The sequence below is a fragment of the Salarias fasciatus genome, chromosome 13 (assembly GCF_902148845.1).
Source record: "Salarias fasciatus chromosome 13, fSalaFa1.1, whole genome shotgun sequence".
Lineage (NCBI taxonomy): Eukaryota > Metazoa > Chordata > Actinopteri > Blenniiformes > Blenniidae > Salarias > Salarias fasciatus.
In genome coordinates, this window is record NC_043757.1 from 18,092,106 (window position 1) to 18,107,826 (window position 15,721).

Below are 15,721 nucleotides of genomic sequence, written 5' to 3' on the forward strand. Positions count from 1 at the left end.
TGCGCTCGGATCCGCGTGTCACCTCCGCCGCTACCTGACCCACCTGCGTCCCGCAGCGGTGACAGTGAAGCCACAGGGCGCTGCGGTCTGAGGTAAACGCAGTTTACTGAAGCAAAAGCCGCGGGAAACAATGTAAACTCCCGCTGTCCGTGCGTTGCACGCGCGCTGCTTGCAGTGTCAAGAGACGAGGGCAGATTATGAGGATTTATGTTGACGTTCGGGGATTAGAGATCCCCGGAAGAAGAAGAAGGGGCAGATGTAGAGTGAAACAGGCGCTGTTGGTTTGCATTGTTGTCGCCGTATCTCTTTAGAACGGGGAGCGACTGAGGCGCCCTGCAGGGGAAGGTGAGAAAGTTGTGTCGGCGGTCGGATGCTGCGCCACCAGCAGACCGTCCGGACCGGGACTGTCTGCTCACGCGCTGCTGGAGGCTGCAAGGATGTTGCGCAAAAATGATCGCCGCTTCTATAGTGTCGCAGACTGCTGTTAGTAAATGCAATGCAGGAAAACACGCGGTTTAAAGGTCTAGCGAAGTGCGCGCTTTTACTATTTTACGATACTGTCACTGAAGCCCGTGTTTCTCTTTCATTCCGTCCCAGCAGCCATGAGTCAGCTGCGGGCGCTGGCCGCAGTGCTGCGGGGCGGAGGTGTTGGGGGCAGCCGGCTGCTGCTCGGAGGCTGCGGAGCGGGTCAGGCCCGGGCCGCCCGGCGCTGGGCCGGGCCCCGGAGGGGCTGCTCCTCCCGGACGGAGCCGCTCCTCCCGGCGCTCACTGCCTCCAGCTATGTGGAGGAGATGTACTTTGCCTGGCTGGAGGACAGTAAAAACGTCCACGAGGTAACAAATAATGTACAAGTTGCATACATGAAGCAGTGGGACTGATGGGGTTTTCTAGATCTGGATCAGGGGGGTTCCAGAGTCTGACTTGATGGGACACTCTGAAATAAAGACTGCCTTTGACAATATTTAGAAAAAAAAATATTTTTCTTAAGTTACTCTTTATATGTTTGTAACTTTTTCCATCTTAGTTATGTGGGAATGTTAAATGTGTTTCTTAGTTCAGATGTGTCATGTAGCATTTTACCAGTTAGTCAAATCGAATTTGTGGAGTCCTTAATCTATTCTCAGGTTTAAGCTTTGTTTGTTTTCAGTGATACAATGACAGGGGGGAACTCGCCACATGGCAATCAGTTGCAACCAGTGACAGTCAGAGGTTAGATGATGTGGGGGCAACTGGAAAAATGTGAAGAAATAAAATAATGTCCTACACACCTTCAGTCAGGATTTGAAAGTGAATTTTGAATGAGCCATTTTCAGTGATGATCATTTCTTCAGAACAGAGGCAACCTAATGAATTACACACCACTCTTTAATTTATGATATTAGAATATTTGCCTGGAGCATTTACAAATGTGTTGTAGCTGCACTGCCTTGTATCTACATCCAGTCTAACGATCCAGTTGTCCCTCTTCCAGATTCATGTTTGTGATATTTGCTCGATTTGTTTCTCTCTGTGTCCCAGTCGTGGGACAGGTTCTTTCGTAACCTGCAGGCCTCCGGTCCATCTGGTGAGGCGGGTGAGAGACGGCCCTCCGCTCTGCTGCAGGGCCGAGTCCTGTCCCACTCACACGACAGGGCACAGAAAGTGGTGGAGGACCACCTGGCTGTGCACACACTCATCAGAGCGTACCAGGTACGCCAGACTCCATCGGCCCAGCTGTCTGAAATACACACACACACACACACACACACACACACACACACACACACACACACACACACACACATTTCTGTACTTTGGACATATGTTACTCAATTGAAGCAGAGTTTTTTAAAAAAATCTTATAATTCATTCAAATCCTAAAACAGTGTCTATGTGCAGAATTGAGATGTCATCTTCCTTGAGGGACAGCTTTTTTGTAACTCTGATGCGCGCATGAAAAATGCATCAAACAAGATCCTCTTGGCCGCACCGCAACAGACGCAGCTGGCAGAGGAACGTGTTTACACTGTGTGTCCACGTATTAAAGGGAATATACGATTTGTTTGTCGCTGCACCATCTTATGCAAATCACAAGATTAACTCTAACCTACTTATCCCGGCTGCTTTTTGAAAATAAGAAAATCAAAGAGATTTCCTAAACAAAACAGGTGCTAACATTTCCTTTTGCCCTCAAATTAATGTGATGAACTATCCAAGGGATTTATTAAATTCTGTCTTTTGGCAAAGGCGTCACTTTTATTCCCAGCTTGTGTGTGTGTGTGTGTGTGTGTGTGTGTGTGTGTGTGTGTGTGTGTGTGTGGGGAAATAAAAAGCTCTCCCAAGGGCCTCCTTTGTTTGAAAGGTTGACCTATAACTGAGTCTTTCTTTATTCTCCAGCTGTTAGTCGTCAGCATCATGAATGCCACTTAACGGCTCCCTAATCTTTCTTGCACGTCACCCTCTGCATTTACTTCACTGCCTCATTGTTTTTTTTTTTTTTCTTTTCTTATTTTAACCCCCTTTTGCTTGTTTCCTCTTCCCTGTTTCTCTCTCGCGTCAGATTCGTGGTCACCATGTTGCCCAGTTAGACCCTTTGGGAATCCTGGATGCCGATCTAGACTCCTTCGTGCCCTCTGACCTGATCACCACCATCGATAAATTGGGTGAGACTATTCTATAACAGGTTGAAAACCAGCTGTATTATTGAAAGCTAGTCATTATTTTTTTTTCTGTGCATGCCTGCAGGTACTCTACCATTCTCTAGTTTTGACTTCACACAAAAGAGGTGCTGAATTCCTTTTTTAGACCTCTTTGTAAATCACCATTGCGTGTTGTGAACCCACAGGCAGTATATATGCTTATGAGGGTCCTACTATAGAAAGCCTCCCTTCTAATTAACACTAATGATACAGCTCTTACTTAATGATCACAGTCTCACTGGCATTCTTACTTCAAAAGCTTATTCTGTCTTATAATCTAATTTTTATTTTTCTTGCATGTCAATAACATTTTTTTTGCCTTGTGGGTATTCTCTCTTTTTTTTTTTTTTTTTTTTTTTTTTTTTTTTACAGTAGATGCTTGTGCTGCTATGCACGCATTGAAGACACATCTCCAATACAAGGTTGCATAACTCATCAGACTGGAGTGGAAGTGGTTTTTCAGTATGAACTGCCCCATCACACTCTCCACCGAGTGTGTACATGGGTTGGTCAGCCTAATGCTGTCATTAATCTCAGGCCTCGCTCTTGTCATTCTCCATTTCATTTAGAGGCCTGAGCGATGGTGGATGCAGGATGGCCACAGAAAGCGATCGAAGTATACAGTAATAGCCGGTAGAGCGAGAGAGAGAGAGAGAGAGGGGGAGATTGTTTCTCCTGGTCGGTGTTATCAGTGATCAGTGTGTCAGGACATAGCTTCGCATTATGTATCAGCACAAGGGCCACGGCTCCCTAATGAAAGCTAATGAGAGCCTTCGTTGCCCCTTATTTGGTCAGCTTATAGTGCACAAGTCTATTCTTGGCTCCCTTTGTCTTTGCTGTGCTGGTAATATGATTTGCACCTGTCTCCTCCGATGTTTCCTGTAATCTTGAGCTTGACCAGCTCCTTCAGGTGGGCTTTGTCAGCCCAGGAGGTACCTGATGCCTCGCTAATATACCTTCTCAGAATGTACTCTGGATTAAAGTTTGACTTCCCAAAAATTCGCAATTTAATTTCAGATCCAATTGATAGTCTTAGTTCAAGGTTTTGAATTTGATGCTTTGATGTATTGTTGCTCCTTCACTGATTTAGTCTCATTTAGAGCAGCTAATGATTGTTTTCATTTTCAGTTAATCTGATGGTTATGATTTTTTAATTGATTAGTAAATCATTCTGTCTCCAGAGTAAAAAAAAAAAAAAAAAAAAATCACCCTAGACACGCCACGATGAGATGCATTAACATTGCATTCTTGAAGTAACCAACTGTCCAAAACTTTAATATTAACTTTAAGATAAATTTAATTTATGAAAATAACATGAGACATATCCCATTTAGTAATCCCTTCTTCTACGAACTTTTCACAAATAATCATTTGTCATTTATGCTAGTTAGTTATTAAACTATTATGAAATACATTGCTGATGAATTATGGAGTGTTAATATCAACATTTATAAAAGAAAAAAATGTGTGAAAACAATGACTAAACCAGTCAAGATCCAGAGAGTAAATTCTTATTCTTCCCTGGTGTGTTTTAACTAATTCTAAAACAGGAGAATAAAAATGTATTTATATGCTGATCTTAACATGGATGTGAGCAGATATTTGTGTTTATCTGAAAAGTAACTTACTCTCTGGATTTAGTATTCAGTTATGTTTCAGCCTTTGGAGTGAGGCGGAATGCAAATCGAGAGTAATAAAAAAAAATTAAAAAAGAATATCAGAGAAATCCTGTTTGGATGTGGAATATATCTCGCTCAGGTTGTTTATCTCCAGAGTGAAACTTTAGTTTCTCTTGTTTATTTCACAGGTTTTTATGGTCTTACCGAGTCCGACTTGGACCGAAGCTTTCAGCTGCCTGCAACAACCTTCATTGGTGGAGAAGACTCGACTCTTCCTCTGAGAGAAATTATACGCAGATTGGAGGTATTTTGTGTGTTTGTGTTCTTTTATCCAGGACTGGATCTATCATGAAAACTGGCCAACATCTCGTGAGTCAATATAGAAAAGAGGTGCAAAACTTCTCCTTTACTAAAGCAATTGTAGATAAGAAAGAAGATTGGGGGACAGATGGAATGGTGGATTCTACTGTACTACTGTTTGATGCAGTTTGATAGCAGAGCAGCACTGAAGAGGAAGTTCATTCTTGAATGTTATTCCTAACAGTTGCCTGGAAAAATGCTTACCTGCAACTTGTATTAATATGGAGACACGTTTACACTTTTTTTTTTTTCCTTCAGACATCCTACTGCGGCCACATCGGTGTTGAATTCATGTTCATTAACAACGTGAAACAGTGTCAGTGGATCCGTCAGAAATTCGAGACTCCGGGCGCGATGCAGTTCACTAATGCTGAGAAGAGAACGCTGCTGGCCCGCCTCATCAGATCCACACGGTGAGCGGTGAATTAGCACTTGAGGAATTACACTTTGGTGACAGCATAGTACATCAGTGGAGGCCATTGCTCATATCAAGGACTCTCATAAAAAAAAAAAAAAAAATAAGAGCTCTTATGCCCATATATTAAAAAATATAGTCCCTATTTCCTGTGTATGAGTTCATTTGCATCTGTGATAAACGATTTCAGAGGTTACTCAAGATTACTGACTGTTTATATTAGAGTTTTGGTCCTTCTTAATATGTTATTTTTTTGCTGTTATATAATTCCTAATGAAGAATGAATGTTATTGAAATAGCTTTGCTGAAAGTGTGGTGTCAAGTTATTTCCTGTTATTTAACATTTGTTATTGTCATTAGTTGGTAGACGTGTTCTTAAAACAACCCTAAATATTCTAAAACCGTGAATTTGAACTGTCGTTATATTCAGGTTTGAGGACTTTCTGGCCAGAAAGTGGTCATCAGAGAAGCGTTTTGGCCTGGAGGGCTGTGAAGTCCTCATCCCAGCTCTGAAAACCATTATTGACAAGTCGAGTGCTGCTGGCATTGACAGTGTGATCATGGGGATGCCTCATCGGTAACGCTCTCCAGTCTCCTCAGCTCCCAATTTCCTCTTTTCCTACGTCCAAATCCTTTCATTCTCAATCTGTGAACCTTTTTTTTGTTGTTTTTTTTCTTCAGGGGACGTCTTAACGTTTTGGCCAACGTGATCCGTAAAGACCTCGATCAGATATTTTGTCAGTTTGACCCCAAACTTGAAGCGACTGACGAGGTGAAAAGAAAAGTTGACGAGTAACCAAAATGGAGAATTATCTGAGATATACATCCTGGAGATACAGCTCTAAGTTAGGTTTTTTTATTCACACAGGGATCGGGGGACGTCAAATACCACCTGGGGATGTATCATGAGAGGATCAACCGCGGGACGGACAAGAACATCACACTGTCCCTCATGGCAAACCCCTCCCACCTGGAGGCCGTCGACCCAGTGGTTCAGGGAAAGACTAAAGCTGAGCAGTTTTACCGAGGAGACATTCAAGGGAAGGAGGTAATAAAAAACAATTAATGTCAGCCGGTTGTTTTAAAAGCTAACGGCTCCATCCTGATGACTTTGTTTTGGGATCTTCAAGGTGATGTCCATCTTGATGCACGGTGACGCTGCTTTTGCTGGACAAGGTGTTGTGTATGAGACCTTTCACCTGAGCGAGCTGCCCTCCTACACAACACATGGCACAATCCACGTCGTGGTCAACAACCAGGTGTCGGAATTTAGTTTTAAAAGTAGAAACCTGTTTTCTGATGGTGTTTATAACAGCGGATCATTTCTTGCTGCAATTGTTCCAATTTTTAACACATTTAATGATCGCTGAGCGTTTCCTCTCAGATTGGCTTCACTACAGATCCTCGCATGGCCCGCTCCTCTCCTTACCCCACCGACGTGGCCCGGGTAGTCAATGCGCCCATCTTTCACGTGAACGCCGACGACCCCGAAGCTGTGATGTACGTGTGCCAGGTGGCCGCGGAGTGGAGGACCACCTTCAACAAGGACGTCGTCATTGACCTGGTCTGTGACCTCCCTGCCCTGATTGTTTGGCGGCTTTCTACCTAAATGTTGCATCTTCTGTTTTTAAGCCGTTTTTTTTTTTTTTTTGCAGGTCTGTTACAGGCGTTTTGGCCACAATGAAATGGACGAGCCCATGTTCACCCAGCCGCTGATGTACAAACAGATCCGTCGGCAGGAACACGTGCTGAAAAAGTACTCCCACAAGCTCATTGCTGAGGGAGTGGTGACACTGCAGGAATTCGAGGTGTGCGATGTTAAACAGTTTTCTCTAGTTAAATATATTGTATATTGCTCGCCACTTCGGTATGCAGTCTGTATTTGGTATATCGCCATCCGCCGAACCATGTGCATTAAATCACACTTGGATATTACCCCAGCCCTGGAGTAAATATGTTGTGCCAGCACTGCTGCTTTTGAGGTTCAATTTACTGCCTCACCTCAATCACTGAGCCCCACAATCCCTCACGCGTTGTATATACTGCTCAATGAAGTTGAAATATACCTCAGATTCTAGTGTCATTCAGTAGAACTGCCGAGTTTCTCCATCCAAAACAGAAAGTTTGACCTTAACATCAATTCTCAAGTTTTTTTTTTTTTTTTTTTTGGAATCCAGAAAGTCAGTGAAATAGTGCAACACCTCTCTGTGTTTCCTGCTTTTTGATGGACATTGTTTTCTGTTTTGTGGCCAACTGTTTGGGCACTTGAAAAAAAATCCTATTTGTAATCCAGCAAACGCATTCCTATCAGTGCTCCTGGAGTCGTTTTCTTCTTCCGGTATAACATCCCTCCTGATAATTTTCAGTGTGTTTCTCTACTGCTCAGCCACTCAGATTCATTGATGGGTGTTAAACTGGCAGCCCGCAGATGAAAGCAGGCCAGTCATAGGGTATAGTAGTACAAACATTCAAAAAAAAAAAAAAAAAAAGAGATGCAAATCAAAATGGCAGCTTCTATTCCTAATTTTACTATCTGATACATATAATCAAACATTTATTCAAAGTGACAGCCTCAGCCTTCAGTTTTATGTTAAATGTTTGTATTCATTTCTCTTTACTCCAAAATCAAAGTAGAAATTTGCAGTTAGGTTATTTTTGTGCAGCATGTGGTCCCTTGATGAGGATGAAGTCGACACTTCTGGGTTAGTGGGTTGCAGTCCCATAATAAAGACAACCTAAATGTGCACTTGTTAAAACTGTACCATTTCTAATGCATTTGCAGGAAGAGGTGGCCAAATATGACAAGATATGCGAGGAGGCGTACACCAGCTCTAAAGATGAGAAGATCCTACAAATTCGACACTGGCTGGATTCCCCTTGGCCAGGTAAAATAAAAAGCAATAAAAATTAAATAAACACAATAACATGATGTAACGTGGTCAGTTCTATTCAGGAGGAAATGCTGTCTCTCGCTGCAGATTTCTTCACGGCAGAAGGAGAGCCCAGGAGCATGAGCTGCCTCCCCACCGGGCTGGACGAGGACGTCCTGCAGCACATCGGTCAGACGGCCAGCTCAGTGCCAATAGAAGACTTTAAGATCCACCCCGGTGAGTCTAATTGCTTCATGTGAGAAAACACAGCAGCGATTACTTCATTATGAGACGCGCGACGGAACATTTGCTTTGTTTTCTCGGTTTGATTTGTATTCCTCTGCCTGCGTGTTTGTGTGTGTCCTCCAGGTTTGTCCCGTATCCTGCGCAGTCGAGCTGACCTGGTGAAGAACCGTCAGATGGACTGGGCTCTCGGGGAGTACATGGCGTTTGGCTCGCTCCTTAAAGATGGTATACACGTGCGACTCAGTGGGCAAGATGTTGAGCGGGGAACCTTCAGGTGAGTTTCACACACTGCTGCTACAGACTTCACACATGAAAGCTTATCCAACAAAGGCATAAACTACATTTTTAGCAGTCGAATATATAATTTTGAAAAGGAATCAGTGATGGTTCAATTGTGCGACCGAAGGTGAAGTGTGACTGACTCTCCGTTAAAGACGGTATATTGAGTGGCTGGCTGTGGGGAGAGAGTGGCGTGGGGAGCCTGACAGGCAGACGACGTCAGCCGAGTCTCCTGGGAGCTGCGAGGCCCACATGGTGTTGTCATGGTGTGGAGGGAACGAGTGACACATGAACAAAACCAGCCCCCCTTTTGCAGTGCCTGTCTTATCTGTCCCCTATCATTTCTCCACCGGCCCATCCTCAGTGACAAACACCCCCCCACCCCCACCCCCCAGCTCACACAGACATACATCACGATAACTAACCAGACGCTGCGGCGCTTTTTCTCTTGCCTCACATTTACCAGCGACGTCTCCCTCTCCCCCTCCGCCGTCCTCTTTAGGCAGGGTAATTTGCCTGGTGTGGAAAAAAAAAAAAAAAAATGACAGCAGCCAAACGCCAAACACCACGCCTTCATCTGTTTTTCACCTGTTGTTCACATAAATTCCTGTCTAGTCTCAAATTGAGTCCACATTTTACTGTTTTAGAAGATTTCCCTTTCTTTTCTGATTTTAACTGCACTTCCCCTCCTCCCTTCCCCCCCCCACAACTTCAGTGCTTCTCTTTATAGTGCTTAGGCGCCGAGCATATTGGTATGTCACACTTGAGTGGGCCTGTTTGCGTTTCTGTGATGTACGTAACGGCGTGGAGTAATGGATTCAGTCGTCGTGTTTGGATGCCTTGCATGTGCTACGCTGCGCACCCCTTTCCCTGACTAATGGGGCCCCTAGGCAGACTGTGTGTGTGTGTGTGTCTGTGTGTGTGTGTGTGAAAAGAAAATAAGGAATGAAAAGGTGGGCATTGAGTTCCTGAGGCAATCCAAGAGAAATACCTTGGTTTTTTTTTGTTTTTTTTTTTTTTTTGCTCCACTTTGGATTACATACTATGAGAATAGAAAGCAAAATGCTGCATGTTCTTCATTTTAATACATTTTCTTAAAATCTAAATTTATTTTGAGAAACTGTGCATCCAGTAAATAAAGATCAAGAACCAAACAAAACTATTATGCTGTCAGTTCTGGGCTGTGAGTGGATTTAATATGAATGGATAATAGCTAAAGGAGTCATATCACAATGATCTACTCTAATGGATAATGATTTCAATTATTTCCTGCAATTCTTCTCCCTGACCGTTACATAACCTCCAGCGAGGCGTGTGTGTGTGTCTGTGTGTTTGTGTGTGTTTGAATATTTGCATGTGCGTCTGTGTCACTGAAGTGAGGCTAAAGGGTCTTGGTGATGGTGCAGTTTCTGAAGGCTGAGTGTTTCCTGGGAGCGAGCCGGCGAGCGGCCTGGCAGAGCTTGTTAACACTTGGCTCTTTGCTCCCATCCACTCTTGTTGAGCGTCACACTGACTGGCGATCAGGAGAGAGCAGAATCCTCCTCATGGGGAGTTCTTCTGTGCCTCTGCCGCACCGTGCTGATGTTGCATCTATAGGTTAAGAGCATTTAAAAAAAACAAATTATCTTTCAACGCACGTTGTGTTTTCATCCTCAGACAAACTGGAGACAAGAATTTTACAGAAGTCTTTTTTTATAGACAGCATAGCCTTTTAAAGTGGTCTGTGAGAATTTTTCATTTCTTCCCGAATGTCTAAGTGAAATGTGACAAATCCAGCTCAGTTTATTTGTCACAAATGCCGTCACTTAAATTTTCCATCTGCAGAGTGTTTTTGAGAGCTAAGCAAAAATGATGTGGTGTTCCTCAGCTCTGACGGTAGGACGGAAATATTCACTTCGGCTAGATGACCATGGAACTTGGTGCAGTCATTTGTAATCTCTATTTATGCATCTCAATGGTTGTGCTGGTGATGCCTGCATGCAAAAGCCCCAGAAAACAGTGATAGTGGATTATAAAAATGTGTATTTTGTAGAAACCAAAGCTGTATCTGAGCACTGCTTGTGTGGCTCTTTCTGTCTTTAGTCACCGTCATCACGTTCTGCATGACCAGGAAGTGGACAAACGTACCTGTGTTCCCATGAACCACCTGTGGCCAAATCAGGCTCCTTACACTGTTTGCAACAGTTCCTTATCAGAGTATGGAGTTCTCGGTAAGAATCTAACTTCGCTGTCTCTGCTGTGATCGTTTTGTGTGTTTCCATATGAATGTGTGTTTGATTGCGACTGCAGGTTTTGAGCTTGGCTTCGCCATGGCCAGTCCAAACGCCCTGATCCTCTGGGAGGCCCAGTTTGGAGATTTTCACAACACGGCACAGTGCATCATTGATCAGTTCATAAGCTCTGGCCAGGCGAAGTGGGTGCGCAACAATGGCATCGTGCTGCTGCTGCCGCATGGCATGGAGGGCATGGTGAGGATCGAAGTTAACGAGAGAACACGCCTTCAAAACAGTCTGTCTGTGCAGCAGGTGCAGATAAAATAGACGTTTTTCACAAATCCTTTGTTTTGCCGTCAGGGTCCAGAACATTCGTCAGCCCGGCCGGAGCGCTTCCTGCAAATGAGCAAAGACGATCCAGACCACATCCCCGTACGTTCACATGCACATGCTACATTATAGTTTTCAGTGATTTAATTTAAAGATTTATCTCCAAGAAGATTTCAGTGTGCTGCACTTAATGTCTAGTGGGTTCCAGTTTTATTGGCAGTGAGTGAGATGACGGGTTAAACGATTATTGCTTATTACCGAAGAGCTAAAAAGTCTCTTCATTATGGCCCCACAGTGTTGTTACTCAGCAGTAACTCGTGTTCTCAAGGGTCCGCAGCTATGAGGAAGCCTTTAAGGAGGGAGCCGCAGCGGGCTGCATCAGCAGAAGCTTACCAGATTCATCTTCAAATGGGATATTGATCAAACTATTAGGTAGAGCACACTAAGAGATTACCATCATCTGTCCTGCGTGTGCACGAGTGAGATACAGTAAACTGATGCTTTCATTTGCTCCATCTTCTGCACAGTGATGAGAAACAACATTTCTGCAACTTACATTCAGCTTATTACATTTTTGATTTAGTTTTTATAGCCTTCAACCTTTAAATGTTATACCCATCGCATTTCTTATTCAGGAGATCACGGAAGATTTCGAAGTTCAGCAGATGTACGATTGTAACTGGATCGTGGTCAACTGCTCCACACCTGCCAACTACTGCCATGTGCTCCGGCGACAGATTCTGCTGCCATTCAGGAAACCGGTAAACAGAAAAACACAATCATGATGGTTAATCTATCATTTGTTTTTTTTATCATGTGATTTTAGATTTTATAGTTTCTATGAATTTAAAATGTGACTGCACAGTAGGTGAGCAGTTAACACATGCCACATAGTGAGATTTGACACAGCTGTAATTTAATAATAATAATAATCAATAAATTAATTTTTATTATCTACTAAATTCAAAGATCAAATGTGGGAATAAGATAAGGAAGCCATTAGGTTTTTCTTTTTGTCATAATTATGGTGTTTTGAACTGAATCATAACCATGACTTCTTATTGCAAACATATATGTAACGAGTGATTATTGTGCAAGTGCAGACTGTATGCTTCTTATGAGCCCCTTGAACCCTTGAAGTAAAATGACGATAAAGTTTTGGGGCTAAACCATCTCATGATGTCTTTTTTTTTTTTTTTTTATATGCACACTCTTTTTCAGTCTCTCACCGCTCTCTGCCACAGCGAACATCTAAACTGATCCCCAGTCGCACATAAATGCAATGCTTTGTGAAGCATGAGAAAATTAGTTCCTAAGTAAATTAGCGAGTGGGCCAAGAGGGGATAATATTGTTTTTTTTTTTTAAGAAAAACTCTGAAGTTGTGGACTTGGTCGAATAAGCACAAAAGCTTTTATTTATTTGATTGTTAAAGAAATGTTTTGTTTTCCCAGTGCTGATGTTCCGTGCTATAGGTTGGCAACAAATTAGCGTGAAAAGAGACTTACAAAAAAAAAAAAAACCTTTATCTCTGGAGTTTTTTCAAAGCGCACAATGCAGACACGGATGACAGAATCAATCTGTCGTTTGTCACTCACTGAAACTTTTCCCTTTTTTTTTCCCTCAATTAGCTGATCATTTTCACTCCAAAATCTCTGCTCAGACACCCGGACGCACGCTCGAGTTTCGATGACCTCGCAAAAGGTGGAGTTTATTCATAGCATCAGTGAAATGTGACATAGAACGTATGATCATGCATATTCATTACAGCTGTAAAACCCTTCAATATTCGGTGTTTACAGGCACTAAATTTAAGCGGGTTATTCCTGACGAGGGTCCTGCCAGCCAAAGCCCACGCCAAGTGAAAAGGGTCATCTTCTGCACTGGGAAAGTCTACTATGAACTGGTCAAAGAGAGGAAACAGCTAAAGATGGAGAGAGAAGTCGCCATCATCAGGCTCGAGCAGGTTTTTATTTTTAGTATCCTGTTTACGCAGAATTCGGAAACGTGAATCACGCAGGTTTGTTATTTGTCACGTGTTCGGCGTTTCATTCACCAGATCTCGCCTTTCCCGTTTGATCTGATCCGAGAGGAGACCAAGAGATACGCCAACGCTGAGCTGATCTGGTGTCAGGAGGAGCACAAGAACATGGGTTACTACGATTATGTGCGACCGCGTTTCCTGACAGTGGTCGAGAACAAGAGACCCGTTTGGTAATAATGTCGCGTGTGGCATCAACTTGAAAGGATTGCAGTGGACTGACATTGAGTCTGTGAACGCTCTGTCAACGTTTGTTTCAGGTATGTGGGACGAGACCCTGCAGCCGCGCCAGCGACCGGGAACAAATCCACCCACCTGAATGAGCTGAGGAGGTTCATGGACGCAGCTTTCAACCTGAACGCCTTCAACAAGAGGGACATGTAAAAAAAGAAAAAAATAATAATAATAATGGAATCAAGAATCAGGCTGTTGGTGTAAGTTTTGCTATCAATCTCCGTGACACACATGTGGCACATGCACTCTCTTGATAATATTTGTAAACATAATTTAACACCTTTAATGATATTTAATGTTTCTCTTTACGGATTATGCAAAGATCGGATAAGACATAGGACAATCACTGTTTCTGGAACTGTCTCAATAGTGTCCACTCCTCTGGTGCTGTTAGGTTCATTAGAAGACTGTTAATGTTATTGATTTGTATTACTGTCTAGATTTCATTGATGGACAGTGGAATCAATACAAAGCCTCCCAGCGGTGTGCTCAAACAATGAATGTGAGTCACGTATCTCAGGTATGAAGACTGTGCTGAAATTTAACACCTCAGTAGGTTTACTGCATGCATTTGGTTTGGCTACCTGAGCTACTGGTGAAGGAGTTTGTATTTATTGTCACACCTCACTTCATCAGGAGACATGAGCCAGCTGGCACAGAGACTTCAAACCATGTTTTCTACTTAGGACATAAGGCTCGGCTTCCTCTCGGATGCTGAGGGACACACAGACGCGCACACACACACATACACACAGACACACACACACACACACACACACGTAAACACAGCGCAGCCTCGGATGCTTTGAGAGCAACATTGATGCATGGTTGTCACAATAAAATCCCAAGGTAATAATCAGAATAGATTTTAGAAGCACTCCATAAATAATACTTAACTTTTTTCCTCCTTCTGCAGCTGGAATATTTACCAGAAGAACACAAGTTTTAGATATTTAGTGAGCTACAGATTTATGTAGAACATTTTTTTATTAAAAAAAATAACTATATTAGCAGTAAACTGTAACGGTACTTAAACACAGACAATTTGACTGAATTGTGTGAACGGATTGACTATGTATGAAATACACATGGAATGTCCCGTACACAATAAAGATGTGATGTTTAGCTGGTGATGACGTTTTGTCAGTTTTATTCGCATGTGTGTCTATCCAATCACCCTCCGACACATTTGAAGACTCCTGCATCACGAACACCTCGATACTGGGGATGCTGTCTCAGTTTCCAGTACGTTCCAGTTTTGTTGTGTCCTGTCAGTCGTTTGTCTCTCCCCACTTATTAGTGTTGAGTTATATATTTATCTACGGTCTTTTTTGTATAGTTTTTGTCCATTTACTTTGTGCAGCCTCTGTTTTCTTGTGCTGTCTTGGTTCTTTTTTAAGACAGCCACTGTGTTAATGTCTTTGACATAAAGGGGCTCGGACCCTAGAGTGAATGTAGGGCCTTAAATACTAAGTGAAAAATATTTCTTTTTGACTGTGGAAGTCTATGCAGGTCATGTGGAAATTAGAATATAAAACAATACATTCATACATTCCTGTTGATGCTGTAACTGCTGTAAATTCGATACATCTATCCTGTTTCGTCTTCTGTCTTTGTCCATGTGCATTTTCAGGCACACACATATAAGAGTTTCAGGTGTCTTTATATTAGATCAAACTGAATGGACTTCTGAATACAGGAAAATTGAGATGGTAACTTTGATGTTTGAAGTCCATTCTTGATAATCTCCCTTTTTAAAATCCACCCGACAAGATAATGCCATTTACGTGTGAGGACAAACACTGACACTGAGAATTGACTGATCACAAATTTTTTATTTGTCTTTATTCCTTTCTAATTTATTCCTTCCCTCTGTCATACCCTCTTCATTTTGTTAAAGAATTACAGTATCCATCAACAAAATATTATATTTTTTTTATAACATAAACAACTGTTGTACTTGTTTGCCATTTTTAAGAAATCTAACTGCATTATGTTTTTATTTGAATGTAGACATGGTTACATTTATGTCAAAACTAAACATTCAATTTTTTGAAAATCCAGTTTTGACTTGTGCATCCAAAACATCTTTTTACATTTTTGATTTTGTCCTTTATTCATTCAAATTTCCCAATAAATCTGCAGTTTGGGGAATTACCAAAACACTTCTCTCTGACATCAGGGTCAAACGTGGTCCACGAGTCCTATGCAAGACCTGTGAGCAGTCCAGAGTCACTAAACTGGGATTGACTGTAGGGTTCTTCAAGCCTGACCCCGGATAATGCAGCATAGGATGGATGGATATAACCACTCCTATTCCAATTAATTTGGCCCTGACCAATCAAGGGTGCCCATCCCTGAGTTAAATGTAGTTAAACCTCTTCAGTTTGTTTTGAATAGTACAGTCGTCTGTTTTTGACTTGACTGCACTGTGATCC

At 42.5% G+C, this 15,721-nt stretch overlaps 1 protein-coding gene across 1 annotated transcript; it reads left to right on the forward strand.

The window, feature by feature from the left end:
• The first annotated feature begins 602 nt into the window (after positions 1–602).
• Positions 603–14,024, forward strand: ogdhl (oxoglutarate dehydrogenase L). The gene is made up of 22 exons (XM_030106824.1): positions 603–833; positions 1,519–1,689; positions 2,540–2,642; positions 4,486–4,601; positions 4,916–5,070; positions 5,503–5,649; positions 5,754–5,844; positions 5,941–6,120; positions 6,203–6,331; positions 6,457–6,636; positions 6,728–6,880; positions 7,855–7,957; positions 8,051–8,179; positions 8,312–8,462; positions 10,550–10,677; positions 10,757–10,935; positions 11,041–11,112; positions 11,646–11,771; positions 12,640–12,712; positions 12,811–12,974; positions 13,068–13,222; positions 13,310–14,024. Exons 1-22 carry the CDS (start codon positions 603–605, stop codon positions 13,431–13,433), a joined length of 3,060 nt encoding a protein of 1,019 aa, XP_029962684.1. The 3' UTR covers positions 13,434–14,024.
• The last annotated feature ends 1,697 nt before the right edge of the window (positions 14,025–15,721 follow it).

Excerpts from the sequence above, each read along its gene's own strand:
- ogdhl (XM_030106824.1), top strand. The coding sequence starts at position 603 with ATGAGTCAGCTGCGGGCGCTGGCCGCAGTGCTGCGGGGCGGAGGTGTT. Across the intron at positions 6,121-6,202 it reads GAGACATTCAAGGGAAGGAG|GTGATGTCCATCTTGATGCA; the intron begins GTAATAAAAAAC and ends GGGATCTTCAAG. Across the intron at positions 11,113-11,645 it reads ACGATCCAGACCACATCCCC|GAGATCACGGAAGATTTCGA; the intron begins GTACGTTCACAT and ends TTTCTTATTCAG.